Source organism: Dermacentor variabilis, chromosome 8, assembly GCF_050947875.1.
Source record: "Dermacentor variabilis isolate Ectoservices chromosome 8, ASM5094787v1, whole genome shotgun sequence".
NCBI classification, from domain to species: domain Eukaryota; kingdom Metazoa; phylum Arthropoda; class Arachnida; order Ixodida; family Ixodidae; genus Dermacentor; species Dermacentor variabilis.
In genome coordinates this window covers 76,661,094-76,679,878 of record NC_134575.1, presented here as the reverse complement: position 1 = coordinate 76,679,878, position 18,785 = coordinate 76,661,094, and the positions used below count along the sequence as shown (strand labels likewise).

Below are 18,785 nucleotides of genomic sequence, written 5' to 3'. Positions count from 1 at the left end.
AAACATCAAAGGGGACACGCTGGAAGCAGCAGACCCATCACTATTTTCGTAAACGGAAATGAGGTGCCCAAGGTGAATGAAATAAGAATTCTTGGCCTGTATTATCCAGAGAAATGGATGCAAACTCACGACGATCAAAAAGCTAGAAGGATACGCGGCGCAGGTCACGGGCATATTTAGTAAAATTTCGCTCGAAGGCAGGGGCCTCATAGAGATCAGCCTCCTCAGGCTCATGCAAGCCTTCATTACCAGCCGTAAAGCGTATGCCACACCGTATCTTGTGTTTCAACGAAAAGAAAAGGATAAAATAGATGCGATCATTAAGAAAAGCGTTAAGAGAGCCATAGGGCTCCCTGACTCGACCTCGACAGACCTCCTCCTCAAAATAGGGGTTCACAACACGCTAGTTAAACTCACTGAGGCAGTTCGAGTGTCTCAGTTGGAAAGATTATGCCAGTCTAAAACAGGGAGCAAAATCATGGAATGGGTAGGAATTCAATGCGACAGGGGTGCCCCGACTGACAAGAAAGACATTCCGTTGGACGTGCGTAAACGCTTCTGAATCGCCCCCTACCTAAACATATGCATCCTATCTACAACAAAGAGAGGACAGCTCACAGGGCTGAGGCTCTAGTAAACAGACTTAAAAACACACCGGCTCATAACGTTGCGTACGTGGATGCACTTGCGGCAGAGACGCGGCTGCGTTATCGACGGTGGTTGATGGCGACGGGTGCGTTCAGATAGCGTGCTCCACGTGCACGAGGGACGCCTGTACAGCCGAGGAGGTTGCAGTTGCGCTCACTTGTGAGGGTACAAAAGCGGGAGTAATATTATGCGATAACAAATTAGCTATCCGAAATATTAACAAAGGGAGAATCTCGGAAGAAGTCCTCCACATTCCACTCAAAAACCCTCCCAGGAGGGACATAACTTTTGTTTGGGTAACGGCCCCTGAAGAAGTCCAAGGCAACGAAGCCGCTCACCAGCTCGCCCGAGCACTCTACCACCGGGCAACTCTAGAGCAACCAGTTCCAGGGATAAAAGATAGCATGATCAGGTAAAGAGAAATTGTCGATCACTACAAAGCCGAAAGAAGAATCTTTCCGCTTCCGCATAGGTCTCTATCTCTGGAGGACGCTAGCATTTGGCGACGCCTCCAGTGAAACAATTATACATCACCACATTGGATCTACTTAACACAGACGAGGGACTATAACGATGCCCTCTGCAAAATTTGTAAGCAAAAAGATACGCTAGACCATATGATATGGGAGCGTGCTGGCTCCCCAGGGGCCAAGGAAAACATTGACATTAGAGAAGCCTGGGAGGCCTTGCTCCAGAGCGAGGCTGAAGACGACCAGCGTCGAGCAATCCGCCTGGCCGTTGAGCCGTGAAGACTCACCGTCCTCAACTCGCGGGGACTGCTTAGTCTTCCCCCCTTACCTACGTGTAGGGTATGAGGCGGGCACCCCAGCTCGATAGAACAATGAAGTTTTCAATCAATCAATCAATCAGTCAAAGTTTCTCGTTGGGTTGGCATAGAAATGCTTGCACATATAGAACAGATACATTGATCTACGTGTCATTCATGGGAAGAGACACAGTGGGGAACGGGGTTTCAGGCAACATCATGATGATACATTTATCTCACAGCAAAGCTGCGGCGCGCCATTGGCTTCGCCGGCAGTGACGTCGTTTCTGTCTCCCCGCAGAGCGTGCTCACAGCGATCTCTCTCCGACTGCGCAATAGTTTGAAAAATGTGTCCCTGTGTTTGATTAAATTAAATGTGCGGCCGGGGTGTCTAACTTGGTAATTGCAGCGCATAATCGCGTCATAAACACTATTGCAATGGGTCCATGACAGCTTCCGCTGTAAAAAAGAACAAATAAATAAACACGGAGTTGTATCTCGCTGGATAGATTCTATATATGTTCAAGTCTCTTCCGATTATCCACAGCTCCTTAATTGTTACCCTGATGCCAGCGAAATGTGCGCGAAGCGACTGTGTATATGTGCAGTTGAACAAATTTGCATGATTCTATAATTCAGGGGTTCGATTTGCCCCTCCAATGGAGATATGTTAAATCAGTTTATTTTTTTCTCATTGAAGAACGGCAAATACTCAGTGACACAAAACCAGGTAACCATGTTGGCATAAAAAAGGTTCAATGAGATGTGCCACATACACAGTGGCACACAGACAGTGAACGAAGCTGGTCCAACGATCATTTTGAAGCCACTTCCTTAACTATAGCATCCGGTGCGTTACGCGTAAAGCCATGGACTACCAAGTGAACCAAGTTGACGTGAAAGAAGCTACCTGTCGATAAACAAACAAGCAGGGACACTGACAAACATGCAGCAAACTTCGAGAAAATCTCGAAGAATGCCAATTTTATTATAACTGAAATAGTCTGCTCTCGGTTTATCTAGCCAATCCCACATTTTCTTCCCACAGCACTTGCGCTCGATGCACCTGTCCGTCCGGCGAGAAGAAGTGCCATCTTCTCGGCAACAGGTGCGATTGTATCGATGGGAAATACTACATGCATGGTTCCGACGAATGTGTCCAAAATAAAGAGGACTGTAGATTGGTCAGCCCGGTCAGGTAAGACTCACATTTAAGTCTTTTACGAGCGTTTCAGTGACGTTGAATTTTGAAAAATTGAAGTTTTGAAGTTGAAAAAAGACGGTGCCACGTTGAAATGCAAGAAGAAACTATTCGAATTTTCTGTTTTTTTTTCTCCTCATGCGCTCGTTCCGCTCGCGCCTTCTCGGACTTCGCTGTCATCGGTGCGTCACCACATCGGCACTGCGACAGGGCGCCACGCTGCATAGACGGAGTCTGAGCTCTGGTGAAGGCGATGGGGGTAGCACAAAGTCCTTTGGTTGTCGCGGCTGACAGTGACGCTGCGGACGAATGTTGCACGGCCTCGTGGCGCAAAGTACGCGAAAGAAGCAAACGCGCATGTTGCAAGGTGAGGCGCGGTTGTGTCGTCAATGCTTGCGTCGCCGTGGCGGGGACGCCTTAAACCTGAGATGCGTTGAAAATGTGGTCGAGGCACGTGAGCTATACGCCCGGTGAGGTGCCGTCGGCGCTTTATTTTCGCGAGTGGTAATGGGTAAACCTCGCGCATGCTGTTTCGGCGTCATTGCGACCGGAAAGCGCGAAGGGGCCGTGCCGAAGCCTAGGCGAGGCCGTGCGGCGCTCGCAAGCTAACAGGAGCCTGGAAATGGAGACCGTGGACGATGCTGCTCACCCGGACGAGCTCTCAAGCAAGGGAACGTGGTTTATTCGGAGAAAAGGCCGTTTCACGCCCGAGCAAAGCGACGCATCCGCCGTGCGGGAGCCGGCGGGGAGCGGTACGAGGCCCAACCCCCGGCTGGGGAATAAGCTGGCTGCAAGATCGGTCGAGAAGCAGCACGCGGAGGTTCCGGAAGGTGCTTAGAAAATTATTATTCGCCAGAAAGCAGGTATCAATCGCACCTTGGAGGAAGTTGGAAGATTGGGCATGCACGTCTACCTGGCCTAGGCAGCCGGGGTCCACCCGGAGGCTACAGACGAAGACGTACCATCACCAAACCTGACGCAGCAGTCGATCATGATAGCTACGCTAGATGCGGCACGCGCAAGCAAGTACGCTGCGATCACGGCCCTTCGCATCGGTGGATCGATGGTCGAGACAAAGGCGTATATTGCCATGCCGGAAAGCGGAGGAAAAGGAGTGATCCACGACGTCCCGCTGGATGCAACTCACGAGGAAATTCTCGATGCACTTAGAAGAAATAAGAAAAACCCATCGGTCATTGGAGTCAGAAGACTTGAGGCCAAATCCAAATCTGTATTGATCCTGTTTGAAGACTGGAAAGTGCCGATGCAAGTTTACCTCCGATGCTTCCCCACAGGCTGCGACCTACAAGAAAAAAAATCTAGATACAACAAAAAATATGAAGTGATGCGTCACCTGCGCAAAACTTGGACATCGGGCGGATGTTTGCCCGAACCCCAAAGACGTCAGATGTCGGGGGTGCTGAGCCGAAAACCCCGAACCAAATCACAGCTGCGAGCTTCGATGCTTGTTATACAAGAAAGCTCACCTCCTAGGCGACAAGTCCCGGGAGATATATCGCATGCCGTACATCATCAAGAAAATATTATGGAAGAAGAAGATAGAACAAGAGACGCTCCAGGTTCAAGCCCTAACTCAAGGCAAGCCCCGGGCCACCACCTCGGCACCTACTGAGGAGCACCGAGGCAGAACAAGGGATGCTACCAGAGACCAGGCGGGGCAGCAGTCGAGAGCGAGATCTAGCTCGAGACCCGGAAGGAGGTCCAATTCGTGGTCCGGAGGAGGCCGCCAGCAGACTTCAGCCAAGTGGCCTGCTGACCAGGGCCGGGGCCCCGGCTTGCCGCCCAGGGACTCCAAAGAACCGTGGGTAAAAAAGAAGAAAGAGGGAAATACCCACTTGGTAAGCTTTTGTAGCAAGGGCTCCCAGGCTGAAAAAGATGAGATTAGCTTATTTTAGAAAGAAATAGAGCAGCAGAAGAAAGCAAACATGAGGTTAGAACGATTGCTGAGGGAAACCCAAAATCAGCTGAGCGCGCTAAAAACAGAGCAGGCACCTGCAGAGGCTCCCGAAAAATGCAACACCCACATCACTCCTCCTGCTCCTGTGCCAGCTGCATCTGGTCAGGAGGAAGAGGATATGAATGTGGATTTTACGAGACAACCCCGTTCCAAACGTAATGCGGGGTAGACCGACCCGCTGGCGAGCTCTCAATAGAAAATTGAAACGTGGCTGATGAAAATGGACAAGGAGAACGAAACCACGAAAGCAGGACAGCTACAGAATGGAGGAGCAATTGCGGTATTACAGGCGCAAGTGAACCAACAATCTTGCAAGATAGACGCCCTATGTGCGTGGATGGATACCTTAGGCACGACAATGGCTAGGCTGTGCGAGAAAATCGGAGCCGTAGAAGCGATTCTTAATAGAAATGCATAAAAATTCGGTTAACAAAAATGCCTCCACATTCTGGCAGGGGAATTGTAAGGGGTACTAGAGGAAAAGAGCGTTGCTGCAAGAATACCTCGAGCTGCAGCAGGAAGCACCCGTAGCCATGGTCGTGCAGGAAACGGGAAAGGCCCCTGTTCGATTATCGTGGTACCAAAGCTTTGACAGCGGCAAGGGGCATAAATGCCGCGTCGCCGCCTTCGTAAAGCCAAACATTGCAACCGTTGTCGCTGACGTCCCCCCAGCGAGGCAGAGGCTGTCCTCGTTGAGATTATCACAGGGAAGAAAAATAAAGGTAGCATATTCCTGCTGAACGTCTACAGCACACCCAAGCAAAAGAAAATTACATTCATTACCTTATTCCGCAAAACACTCAAAGCCGCAGATCGGAGACCTCTCATCATTAAGGGAAACTTCAACGCGACTCACGAGGAATGGGGATATACATACAGGGACCCCAAAGGTAGACGAATATCGGAAGGTATACAAACGCTAGGGCTTACTCTACATACTGGCGCATGCGTCCCTACGCGCACAGACAACAGTATATTCAGGGACAAAGCACCCGGCCTCACGATAAGCCATATGGCGGGAACAGTAACATGGAAAAGCACAGGACAAAATCTAGGCATGACCACTTTATTATTTCGCTCACGCTAGGAAAAGGCGTCAAAACACGCCTCATCAAACAACCGATATTAACGGAGTGGGATAAATTCAGAGAGATAAGAAAGGAGGCCTCACTGCCGGTCGATTTCTACAACATCGAGGAGTGGACACACCTCCTTAAAACGCATATAGGGGAGGCGACTACAACTATAGAGGATGAGCACGCACCCCCAGCACTAGACAGCAAACTGAAGAACATGTGGAGCCGAAAGAGTAACCTGGAGAAAAGACTCGAGGCACAAAGATGGAACAGGAATATCCGGCGCGAACTAGCCATACTCAACAAAGAAATAGAAACATATGCGATTAAGCTCAACTAGCAGAATTGGTACAGCAAGTGCGATGAGATGGAAGCCAATATGAGTCTCTCCATAACATGGAGCCTTCTCAGACATCTAATCGACCCTAGTAAATCAAAAATACAAGCTAGTACAAAGCAGGTAAGAGCGAGGCATGGCTTTGTTGGCACAGATGACGAGCTCATTAGCGAGCTCCAAGAGACTTATCTTGGAAAAGCAGAGAGCGAGGTGTTTAAGGACTACGAGGGACCTCCCAATCAAGATCTCGATTCTCCCATCACTACGACCGAGGTTAGAGCAGAGATTCATAACCTCAGAAAGAGATCCGCCCCCGGTCCGGACGGGATAACAAACACAGCTGTTCGGAATCTAGACGATGAATCCATCATTGCATTAACCAAATTTCTGAACCAGGTGTGTGAGAAAGGAGAACTCCTAAAAACATGGAAGCAGGCGGACGTAGTCTTAATTCCCAAGCTAGGCAACGTACCCGGCTTGAACAACATGCGACCAATCTCCGTCACCTCGTTTGTGAAGAAATTGATGGAGCAAGTTGTTCAAACGAGACTGACCAGGTACACGGAGGAGAATGATCTCTCGACGCTTCAAATGGTTGGATTCAGGCCAGGGCACAGTACACAAGATGTCATGGTCAGACTTAAGCATGATATCCTAGACCGATACGACTCAACTGACACCAGGGCGATCCTAGGTCTCGACCTCACCAAGGCATTTGACAACGTTAGCCCTAAGGGTATCTTGGTAGGCCTCGAAGAGGCAGGTGTAGGACACAGGGTAAATGCATACCTCAAAGACTTTCTGTCACAGAGGGAGGCGAATATAAAATTTCTGGATGTAAAATCCCCTCCCATCACACTTGGGAGCAAGGGAACTCCGCAAGGGTCGGTGCTCCTCACCCTTCCTATTCAACATAGCGATGAGTGGTGTCCCGGCAGAACTCAATAGGATTAAATCGATTAAATTTAGCATGTACGCGGATGATATCAACCTCTGGGTTAACACTGGGAGTGACGCAGCCATCGAACCGAAACTACAGATAGCGTATTGTGGAAGAGTATGCGGCCAGCAGAGGCTTGGCGTGCTCGCTACCGAAATCGGAGCTGTTAATCATTGAGCCAAAACATCAAAGGGGACACGCTGGAAGCAGCAGACCCATCACTATTTTCGTAAACGGAAATGAGGTTCCCAAGGTGAATGAAATAAGAATTCTTGGCCTGTATTATCCAGAGAAATGGATGCAAACTCACGACGATCAAAAAGCTAGAAGGATACGCGGCGCAGGTCACGGGCATATTTAGTAAAATTTCGCTCGAAGGCAGGGGCCTCATAGAGATCAGCCTCCTCAGGCTCATGCAAGCCTTCATTACCAGCCGTAAAGCGTATGCCACACCGTATCTTGTGTTTCAACGAGAAGAAAAGGATAAAATAGATGCGATCATGAGGAAAAGCGTTAAGAGAGCCATAGGGCTCCCTGACTCGACCTCGACAGACCTCCTCCTCAAAATAGGGGTTCACAACACGCTAGTTAAACTCACTGAGGCTGTTCGAGTGTCTCAGTTGGAAAGATTATGCCAGTCTAAAACAGGGAGCAAAATCATGGAATGGGTAGGAATTCAATGCGACAGGGGTGCCCCGACTGACAAGAAAGACATTCCGTTGGACGTGCGTAAACGCTTCTGAATCGCCCCCCTACCTAAACATATGCATCCTATCTACAACAAAGAGAGGACAGCTCACAGGGCTGAGGCTCTAGTAAACAGACTTAAAAACACACCGGCTCATAACGTTGCGCACGTGGATGCACTTGCGGCAGAGACGCGGCTGCGTTATCGACGGTGGTTGATGGCGACGGGTGCGTTCAGATAGCGTGCTCCACGTGCACGAGGGACGCCTGTACAGCCGAGGAGGTTGCAGTTGCGCTCACTTGTGAGGGTACAAAAGCGGGAGTAATATTATGCGATAACAAATTAGCTATCCGAAATTTTAACAAAGGGAGAATCTCGGAAGAAGTCCTCCACATTCCACTCAAAAACCCTCCCAGGAGGGACATAACTTTTGTTTGGGTAACGGCCCCTGAAGAAGACCAAGGCAACGAAGCCGCTCACCAGCTCGCCCGAGCACTCTACCACCGGGCAACTCTAGAGCAACCAGTTCCAGGGATAAAAGATAGCATGATCAGGTAAAGAGAAATTGTCGATCACTACAAAGCCGAAAGAAGAATCTTTCCGCTTCCGCATAGGTCTCTATCTCTGGAGGACGCTAGCATTTGGCGACGCCTCCAGTGAAACAATTATACATCACCACATTGGATCTACTTAACACAGACGAGGGACTATAACGATGCCCTCTGCAAAATTTGTAAGCAAAAAGATAGGCTAGACCATATAATATGGGAGCGTGCTGGCTCCCCAGGGGCCAAGGAAAACATTGACATTAGAGAAGCCTGGGAGGCCTTGCTCCAGAGCGAGGCTGAAGACGACCAGCGTCGAGCAATCCGCCTGCCCGTTGAGCCGTGAAGACTCACCGTCCTCAACTCGCGGGGACTGCTTAGTCTTCCCCCCTTACCTACGTGTAGGGTATGAGGCGGGCACCCCAGCTCGATAGAACAATGAAGTTTTCAATCAATCAATCAATCAGTCAAAGTTTCTCGTTGGGTTGGCATAGAAATGCTTGCACATATAGAACAGATACATTGATCTACGTGTCATTCATGGGAAGAGACACAGTGGGGAACGGGGTTTCAGGCAACATCATGATGATACATTTATCTCACAGCAAAGCTGGGGCGCGCCATTGGCTTCGCCGGCAGTGACGTCGTTTCTCTCTCCCCGCAGAGCGTGCTCACAGCGATCTCTCTCCGACTGCGCAATAGTTTGAAAAATGTGTCCCTGTGTTTGATTAAATTAAATGTGCGGCCGGGGTGTCTAACTTGGTAATTGCAGCGCATAATCGCGTCATAAACACTATTGCAATGGGTCCATGACAGCTTCCGCTGTAAAAAAGAACAAATAAATAAACACGGAGTTTGTATCTCGCTGGATAGATTCTATATATGTTCAAGTCTCTTCCGATTATCCACAGCTCCTTAATTGTTACCCTGATGCCAGCGAAATGTGCGCGAAGCGACTGTGTATATGTGCAGTTGAACAAATTTGCATGATTCTATAATTCAGGGGTTCGATTTGCCCCTCCAATGGAGATATGTTAAATCAGTTTATTTTTTTCTCATTGAAGAACGGCAAATACTCAGTGACACAAAACCAGGTAACCATGTTGGCATAAAAAAGGTTCAATGAGATGTGCCACATACACAGTGGCACACAGACAGTGAACGAAGCTGGTCCAACGATCATTTTGAAGCCACTTCCTTAACTATAGCATCCGGTGCGTTACGCGTAAAGCCATGGACTACCAAGTGAACCAAGTTGACGTGAAAGAAGCTACCTGTCGATAAACAAACAAGCAGGGACACTGACAAACATGCAGCAAACTTCGAGAAAATCTCGAAGAATGCCAATTTTATTATAACTGAAATAGTCTGCTCTCGGTTTATCTAGCCAATCCCACATTTTCTTCCCACAGCACTTGCGCTCGATGCACCTGTCCGTCCGGCGAGAAGAAGTGCCATCTTCTCGGCAACAGGTGCGATTGTATCGATGGGAAATACTACATGCATGGTTCCGACGAATGTGTCCAAAATAAAGAGGACTGTAGATTGGTCAGCCCGGTCAGGTAAGACTCCCATTTAAGTCTTTTACGAGCGTTTCAGTGACGTTGAATTTTGAAAAATTGAAGTTTTGAAGTTGAAAAAAGACGGTGCCACGTTGAAATGCAAGAAGAAACTATTCGAATTTTCTGTTTTTTTTTTCTCCTCATGCGCTCGTTCCGCTCGCGCCTTCTCGGACTTCGCTGTCATCGGTGCGTCACCACATCGGCACTGCGACAGGGCGCCACGCTGCATAGACGGAGTCTGAGCTCTGGGGAAGGCGATGGGGGTAGCACAAAGTCCTTTGGTTGTCGCGGCTGACAGTGACGCTGCGGACGAATGTTGCACGGCCTCGTGGCGCAAAGTACGCGAAAGAAGCAAACGCGCATGTTGCAAGGAGAGGCGCGGTTGTGTCGTCAATGCTTGCGTCGCCGTGGCGGGGACGCCTTAAACTTGAGATGCGTTGAAAATGTGGTCGAGGCACGTGAGCTATACGCCCGGTGAGGTGCCGTCGGCGCTTTATTTTCGCGAGTGGTAATGGGTAAACCTCGCGCATGCTGTTTCGGCGTCATTGCGACCGGAAAGCGCGAAGTGCCGTGCCGAAGCCTAGGCGAGGCCGTGCGGCGCTCGCAAGCTAACAGGAGCCTGGAAATGGAGACCGTGGACGATGCTGCTCACCCGGACGAGCTCTCAAGCAAGGGAACGTGGTTTATTCGGAGAAAAGGCCGTTTCACGCCCGAGCAAAGCGACGCATCCGCCGTGCGCGAGCCGGCGGAGAGCGGTACGAGGCCCAACCCCCGGCTGGGGAATAAGCTGGCTGCAAGATCGGTCGAGAAGCAGCACGCGGAGGTTCCGGAAGGTGCTTAGAAAATTATTATTCGCCAGAAAGCAGGTATCAATCGCACCTTGGAGGAAGTTGGAAGATTGGGCATGCACGTCTACCTGGCCCAGGCAGCCGGGGTCCACCCGGAGGCTGCAGACGAAGACGTACCATCACCAAACCTGACGCAGCAGTCGATCATGATAGCTACGCTAGATGCGGCACGCGCAAGCAAGTACGCTGCGATCACGGCCCTTCGCATCGGTGGATCGATGGTCGAGACAAAGGCGTATATTGCTATGCCGGAAAGCGGAGGACATGGATTGATCCACGACGTCTCGCTGGATGCAACTCACGAGGAAATTCTCGATGCACTTAGAAGAAATAAGAAAAACCCATCGATCATTGGAGTCAGAAGACTTGAGGCGAAATCCAAATCTGTATTGATCCTGTTTGAAGACTGGAAAGTGCCGATGCAAGTTTACCTCCGATGCTTCCCCACAGGCTGCGACCTACAAGAAAAAAAATCTAGATACAACAAAAAATATGAAGTGATGCGTCACCTGCGCAAAACTTGGACATCGGGCGGATGTTTGCCCGAACCCCAAAGACGTCAGATGTCGGGGGTGCTGAGCCGAAAACCCCGAACCAAATCACAGCTGCGAGCTTCGATGCTTGTTATACAAGAAAGCTCACCTCCTAGGCGACAAGTCCCGGGAGATATATCGCATGCCGTACATCATCAAGAAAATATTATGGAAGAAGAAGATAGAACAAGAGACGCTCCAGGTTCAAGCCCTAACTCAAGGCAAGCCCCGGGCCACCACCTCGGCACCTACTGAGGAGCACCGAGGCAGAACAAGGGATGCTACCAGAGACCAGGCGGGGCAGCAGTCGAGAGCGAGATCTAGCTCGAGACCCGGAAGGAGGTCCAATTCGTGGTCCGGAGGAGGCCGCCAGCAGACTTCAGCCAAATGGCCTGCTGACCAGGGCCGGGGCCCCGGCTTGCCGCCCAGGGACTCCAAAGACCCGTGGGTAAAAAAGAAGAAAGAGGGAAATACCCACTTGGTAAGCTTTTGTAGCAAGGGCTCCCAGGCTGAAAAAGATGAGATTAGCTTATTTTAGAAAGAAATAGAGCAGCAGAAGAAAGCAAACATGAGGTTAGAACGATTGCTGAGGGAAACCCAAAATCAGCTGAGCGCGCTAAAAACAGAGCAGGCACCTGCAGAGGCTCGCGAAAAATGCAACACCCACATCACTCCTCCTGCTCCTGTGCCAGCTGCATCTGGTCAGGAGGAAGAGGATATGAATGTGGATTTTACGAGACAACCCCGTTCCAAACGTAATGCGGGGTAGACCGACCCGCTGGCGAGCTGTCAATAGAAAATTGAAACGTGGCTGATGAAAATGGACAAGGAGAACGAAACCACGAAAGCAGGACAGCTACAGAATGGAGGAGCAATTGCGCTATTACAGGCGCAATAGAACCAATAATCTTTCAAGAAAGACGCCCTAAGTGCGTCGATGGATACCTTAGGCACGACAATAGCTAGGCTGTGCGAGAAAATCGAAGCCATAGAAGCGATTCTTAATAGAAATGGGTCAAAATTCGGTTAATAAAAATGCCTCCACATTCATTCTGGCAGGGGAATTGTAGGGGGTACCAGAGGAAAAGAGCGTTGCTGCAACAATACCTCGAGCTGCAACAGGAAGCACCCGTAGACATAGTCGTGCAGGAAACGGGAAATGCCCCTGTTAGATTATCGGGTTACCAAAGCTTCGGCAGCGGCAAGGGGGATAAATGCCGAGTCGCCACCTTCGTAAAGCGAAGCATTGCAACCATTGTCCATGATGTCTCCGCCAGCGAGGCAAAAGCTATTTTCGTTGAGATTATCACAGGGAAGAAAAATAAAGATAGCAAATTCCTGCTGAACGTGTACAGCACACCCAAGCAAAAGAAAATTCGATTCATTACCTTATTCCGCAAGGCACTGAAAGCCGCAGATGGGAGACCTCTCATCATTATGGGAGACTTCAACGCGGCTCACGAGGAATGGGGATATACATACAGGGACCCTAAAGCTACACGAATATAGGAAAATATGCAAACGCCAGGGCTTACTCTACATACTGACCCATGCGTCCCTACGCGCACAGGCAACAGTATAACCAGGGACACAGCACCCGACCTCACCATAAGCCATATGGCGGGAACAGTAACATGGAAAAGCACAAGACAAAATCTAGGCAGCGACCACTTTATTATTTCGCTCACGCTAGGAAAAGGCGTCAAAACACGCCTCATCAAACAACCGAAATTAACGGAGTGGGATAAATTCAGAGAGATGAGAAAGGAGGCCTCACTGCCGGACGATATCTACATTATCGACGAGTGGACACACCTCCTTAAAACGCACATAGGGGAAGCGACTACAAATATAGAGGATGAGGACGCACCCCTAGCACTAGACAGCAAACTGCAGAACATGTGGAGCCGAAAGAGTAACCTGGAGAAAAAACTCGAGGCACAAGGATTGAACAGGAATATCCGGCACGAACTAGCGAGACTCAACAAAGAAATAGAAACATATGCGATTAAGCTCAACGATCAGAATTGGTACACAAGTGCGACGAGATGGAAGCCAATATGAGTCTCTCCAAAACATGGAGCCTTCTCAGACATCTTATCGACCCTAGTAAATCAAAAAGGCAAGCTAGTACAAACCAGGTGAGAGCGAGGCATGGCTTTGTTGCCACAGATGACGAGCTCATTAGCGAGCTCCCAGAGACATGTCTTGAAAAAGCAGAGAGCGAGGTGTTTATGGACTACGAGGGACCTCCCAATCCAGATCTCGAAGCTCCCATCACCACGACAGAGGTTAGAGCAGAGATTAATAACCTCAGAAAGAGATCGGCCCCCGGTCCGGACGGGATAACAAACACAGCTCTTGGGAACCTAGACGATGAATCTATCATTGCATGAACCAAATTCATGAACCAGGTGTGGCAGAAAGGAGAACTCCCAAAAACATGGAAACAGGCAGACGTAGTCTTTATTCCCAAGCAAGGCAAAGTACCCGGCTTGAACAACATGCGACAAATCTCCCTCACCGCGTTTGTAGGAAAATTGATTGAGCAAGTTGTTCAAACAAGATTGACCAGGTACATGGAGGAGAATGATCTCTGGCCGCGTGAAATGGTTGGATTCAGGCCAGGACTCAGTACACAAGATGTCATGCTCAGACTTATGCATGATATCCTAGACCGATACGATTCAACTGACACCAGGGCGATCCTACGTCTCGACTTCACCAAAGCATTTGACAACGTTAGCCATAAGGCTATCTTGGTAGGGCTCGAAGAGGTAGGTGTGGGACACAGGGTATATGCATACGTCAAAGACTTGCTGTCAAAGAGGGAGGCGGATATAAAATTTCTGGATGTAAAATCTCCTCCCATCACACGTGGGAGCAAGGGAACCCCGCAAGGGTCGGTGCTCTCACCCTTCCTATTCAACATAGCGATGAGGGGTCTCCCGGCGGAACTCAATAAGATTAAATCGATTAAATTTAGCTTGTACGCGGATGATATTGTCACGTGGTCGTGACGTCAAAGAACACAGTAGCAAAACTGTTAAATGCAAAAACTAGCTTTTATTGGGCGAACCTGTGCCCACAAAACAGGCTGCACTTAAAGCACAACGAGAGCGGCGAACACAGTCGGCGATCGTCGCAAATCTGATCAGCGGGTCAAGCGCGTCGGCTTTTATAAATCAGTCGTCGAATGTTCCAGATTAACCGCTGGGACCCGCGTGCCTTCCACAAAGTTCTACACCATTCGCGTTACGCGATGAAATCAGATAACACAAGGTTCGGCGACAACAGACAGCCGGGTAGAAGCATCGATTACTTTCCAGAAACGTCGGATACATGCAGGCGCGTCCCTCGCTGTGCGATTACAGTTGTTAAGCGGCGAAACGTGGTCGCTTGATAAAGATAAGTACACGTGTCAATACCCCCCTCTTAAAAAGCATCGACCCGATGCTGCAAATAAACGAAGATAATAAACAAAAGCGCTCGTAGCAAAGAAAAGAACGAAAATGACGAAGTTCGTCAGCGTCCGTAAAAGGGTTTAAGGCGCACCACGTGGACTACTTCAGATCGTGCGCGGCGCCGCTGTGAATGCGAAATGCCGTCTGGCACGACCTCATAGTCCAGAGCACCAATACGTTGGATGACCTTGTAGGATCCGAAATAGCGTCGGAGTAGTTTCTCACTGAGTCCTCGTCGGCGTATCGGGGTCCATACCCAAACACGGTCGCCAGGCTGGTACTGGACGAAGCGTCGTCGGAGGTTGTAGTGTCGGCTGTCGGTCCTCTGCTGGCTCTTGATTCGCAGGCGGGCGAGCTGTCGGGCTTCTTCGGCGCGCTGGAGATAGCTAGCGACGTCAACATTCTCTTCGTCAGTTACGTGCGGCAGCATGGCGTCAAACGCAGTCGTCGGGTTCCTGCCGTAAACCAGCTTAAACGGCGTGATCTGTGTTGTTTCTTGCACCGCCATGTTGTACGCAAAGGTTACGTACGGCAGGACCGCGTCCCAAGTCTTGTGTTCGACGTCGAGGTACATTGCTAGAATGTCGGCGAGGGTCTTGTTCAGGCGCTCCGTGAGACCATTCGTCTGCGGATGGCAGGCAGTTGTCCTCCTGTGGCTTGTCTGGCTGTACTGCAGAATGGCTTGGGTGAGCTCTGCTGTAAAAGCCGTTCCTCTGTCGGTGATGAGGACTTCTGGGGCGCCATGTCGCAGCAGGATGTTCTCGACGAAAAATTTCGCCACTTCGGCTGCGCTGCCTTTTGGTAGAGCTTTAGTTTCCGCAAAACGGGTGAGATAGTCCGTTGCCACGACGATCCACTTATTCCCGCATGTTGATATCGGAAACGGCCCCAAAAAATCCATCCCAATCTGCTGGAATGGTCGGCGAGGAGGTTCGATCGGCTGTAGTAATCCTGCTGGCCGTGTCGGTGGTGTCTTGCGTCGTTGACAGTCTCGGCATGTCTTGACGTAACGGGCGACGTCGGCGGTCAGACGCGGCCAATAATACCTTTCCTGTATTCTCGACAGCGTCCGGGAGAATCCGAGATGCCCAGCGTTTGGATCGTCGTGTAGGGCGTGCAGTATTCCTGGACGCAGCGCTGACGGTACAATAAGAAGGTAGCTGGCGCGGACAGGTGAGAAGTTCTTCTTCACGAGCAGGTCGTTTTGTAGCATGAACGAAGACAACCCGCGCTTAAATGCCGTAGGGACAACGTCGGTGTTCCCTTCCAAATACTCGACGAGACCTTTTAGCTCCGGGTCGGCTCGTTGCTGTTTAGCGAAGTCTTCCGCGCTGATTATCCCAAGGAAGACGTCGTCGTCCTCGTCGTCTTGCGGTGGGGGATCAATGGAGGCGCGCGATAAGCAGCGGCGTCGGAGTGTTTTCTTCCGGACTTGTATATTACCGTGACGTCATATTCTTGTAGTCTGAGGCTCCACCGTGCCAGCTGTCCTTAAGGGTCCTTTTAGTTAGCTAGCCAACACAATGCGTGATGGTCACTGACGACTTTGAATGGCCTGCCATAGAGGTAAGGACGGAATTTAGCTGTAGCCCAAATGATGGCGAGGCATTCCTTTTCAGTCGTAGAATAGTTGCTTTCCGCTTTTGACAGCCACCGGCTAGCATACGGTATCACCTTTTCAAGTCCTTCTTTCCTCTGGACTAGGACGGCACCGAGGCCTAGGCTACTGGCGTCAGTGTGGATTTCCGTATCGGCGTCCTCGTCGAAGTGTGCAAGTACCGGCGGCGACTGCATGCGTCGTTTGAGTTCTTGAAATGCCTTGGCCTGCGGCGTTTCCCACTTGAACGCGGCATCACATTTGGTTAGATGTGTTAGCGGCTCCGCGATGCGTGAAAAGTCCTTGACAAAGCGCCTATAGTAGGCACACATGCCAAGGAATCTGCGCACTGCCTTCTTGTCGGTTGGCTGCGGGAACTTTGCGATGGCAGCTGTCTTCTGTGGGTCGGGGCGTACTCCTGATTTGCTGATCGCGTGGCCTAGGAACAAAAGCTCATCGTAAGCGAAACGGCACTTTTCCGGCTTCAGAGTGAGCCCTGATGACTTGATGGCTTCTAACACTGTCGCAAGCCGCCTAAGCTGATCGTCGAAATTTCCGGCGAAGACAACGACGTCATCCAGGTAAACAAGGCACGTCTGCCACTTCAGTCCGGCTAACACCGTGTCCATGACGCGCTGAAACGTTGCAGGCGCCGAGCACAGTCCGAATGGCATGACCTTGAACTCGTTGAGGCCGTCTGGCGTGATGAAGGCAGTCTTTTCGCGATCTCTCTCGTCGACTTCTATTTGCCAGTAGCCAGACTTGAGGTCCATCGACGAGAAGTATTTAGCGTTGCAGAGCCGATCCAATGCGTCGTCTATCCGTGGAAAGGGGTCCACATCCTTCTTCGTGATCTTGTTCAGTCGACGATAATCGACGCAGAAGCGTAGGGTTTCGTACTTTTTCTTTACCAGGACTACAGGAGAGGCCCACGGGCTTTTCGAAGGCTGGATGATGTCGTCGCGCAGCATTTAGTCGACTTGTTGCCTAATAGCTTCACGTTCTCGCGTCGAAAGTCGGTAAGGGCTCTGGCGGAGTGGTCGAGCGCTCTCTTCGGTTATTATGCGATGCTTTGCAACTGGTGTTTGTCGAATCCTTGATGACGTCGAAAAGCAGTCTTTGTATCGTCGGAGAAGACTTCTGATCTGTTGCTGCTTACTCATCGGAAGACTTGGATTCACGTCGAAGTCTGGTTCGGGGACAATGCTCGTCGGGGTAGATGCGGCAGAATCCGAGAGGACAAAAACATTGCTGGTTTCCACAATTTCCACGAGGTATGCGATTGTCATGCCCTTGTTGATGTGCTTGAACTCTTGGCTGAAGTTGGTTAGCATAACTTCCACTTGCCCTCCGTGGAGTCGAGCGATCCCTCTTGCGGCGCAAATTTCACGGTCGCGAAGTAGATGTTGGTCGCCCTCGATGACGCCTTCTACGTCAGCGGGTGTTTCAGTGCCGACGGAAATAATAATGCTGGAGCGCGGCGGGATGCTCGCTTGATCTTCTCGCACACTCAAGGCGTGGTGACTACGACAGCTCTCCGGCGGTATCGCTTGGTCTTGTGACAGCGTTATCGATTTCGAGTTCAGGTTGATGACTGCGCCATGTTGATTCAGGAAGTCCATGCCGAGAATGACGTCTCGTGAACACTGTTGGAGGACAACGAAGGTGGCAGGGTAAGTCCGGTCATGAACGGTAATTCTTGCCGTGCAGATCCCGGTCGGCGTAATCAGGTGTCCTCCAGCGGTCCGAATTTGAGGGCCTTCCCATGCAGTTTTAACTTTCCTCAACTGGGCGGCGATGGGTCCACTCATGACGGAGTAATCGGCTCCTGTGTCTACTAAGGCGGTGACTGCGTGGCCGTCGAGAAGCACGTCGAGGTCGGTGGTTCTCTGTCTCGCGTTACAGTTTGGTCTTGGCGTCGGATCACGGCTGCGTCGTGTTGAAATGAAGTTGGAACGTCGCGTCGTCAAGTCGTCTTTCATCGGTGTAGTCTTGGCTTTCGGATTTCGTCGGGACGGCGGCGTGTCGTTATGTCGTCGAGGTAGTTTCGTCGGTATCTTCGTCGGCGGCGGAGGATCTTCGTCAGTTCGACGAACAGCAACCGCACCTCCATCGGTTGCTGCCTTTAGTTTTCCGGATATGGGCTCGCTGACCGGCCCCGGGCTGGGCCAGTGTATGGTCGGCGCTGCGGCGGCAGGTAGCGGCCTGGTGATGGCGAACGCGGCGGTAGTCGAGAGCTCCACTGAGTAGCGGCGAGGTAGTCGGCGATATCGCGAGGTCTTTCGCCAATCTGTGGTCGCGGCGCGTTAACGGCGAACGCTCGGAGTCCCATCTCCCGGTATGGGCATCGGCGGTAGATGTGCCCCGCTTCTCCGCAGTGGTAGCAGAGCGGGCGGTGGTCAGGAGCGCGCCAAATGTCCGTCTTCCTCGCGTAGGTGCGCTGGGCGACGGGTGGTCGTGCTGGCGCTGGCGGCGGTGGACGACGGAACTGCGGCGTGACAGGGCCCTGGCGTGGTCGCGGACGGGGACCTTGACGGCGTGCGACGGCAGCGTAGGTCATCGCTTGCGGCTCAGGCTGGGGCGATACAGGGGCTACTCCAAG

At 50.9% G+C, this 18,785-nt stretch overlaps 1 protein-coding gene across 6 annotated transcripts in view; it reads left to right on the top strand.

The window, feature by feature from the left end:
* LOC142590340 (uncharacterized) overlaps positions 1-18,785 on the top strand; it is a 139,960-nt gene that overhangs the window by 40,120 nt on the left and 81,055 nt on the right. For all 6 annotated transcript variants that reach the window (XM_075702396.1, XM_075702393.1, XM_075702395.1 and 3 more), the window contains 2 exons: positions 2,463-2,612; positions 9,592-9,741. In XM_075702396.1, coding sequence (XP_075558511.1) covers positions 2,463-2,612; positions 9,592-9,741 — 300 coding nt within the window. The remainder of the gene's footprint in view (positions 1-2,462; positions 2,613-9,591; positions 9,742-18,785) is intronic.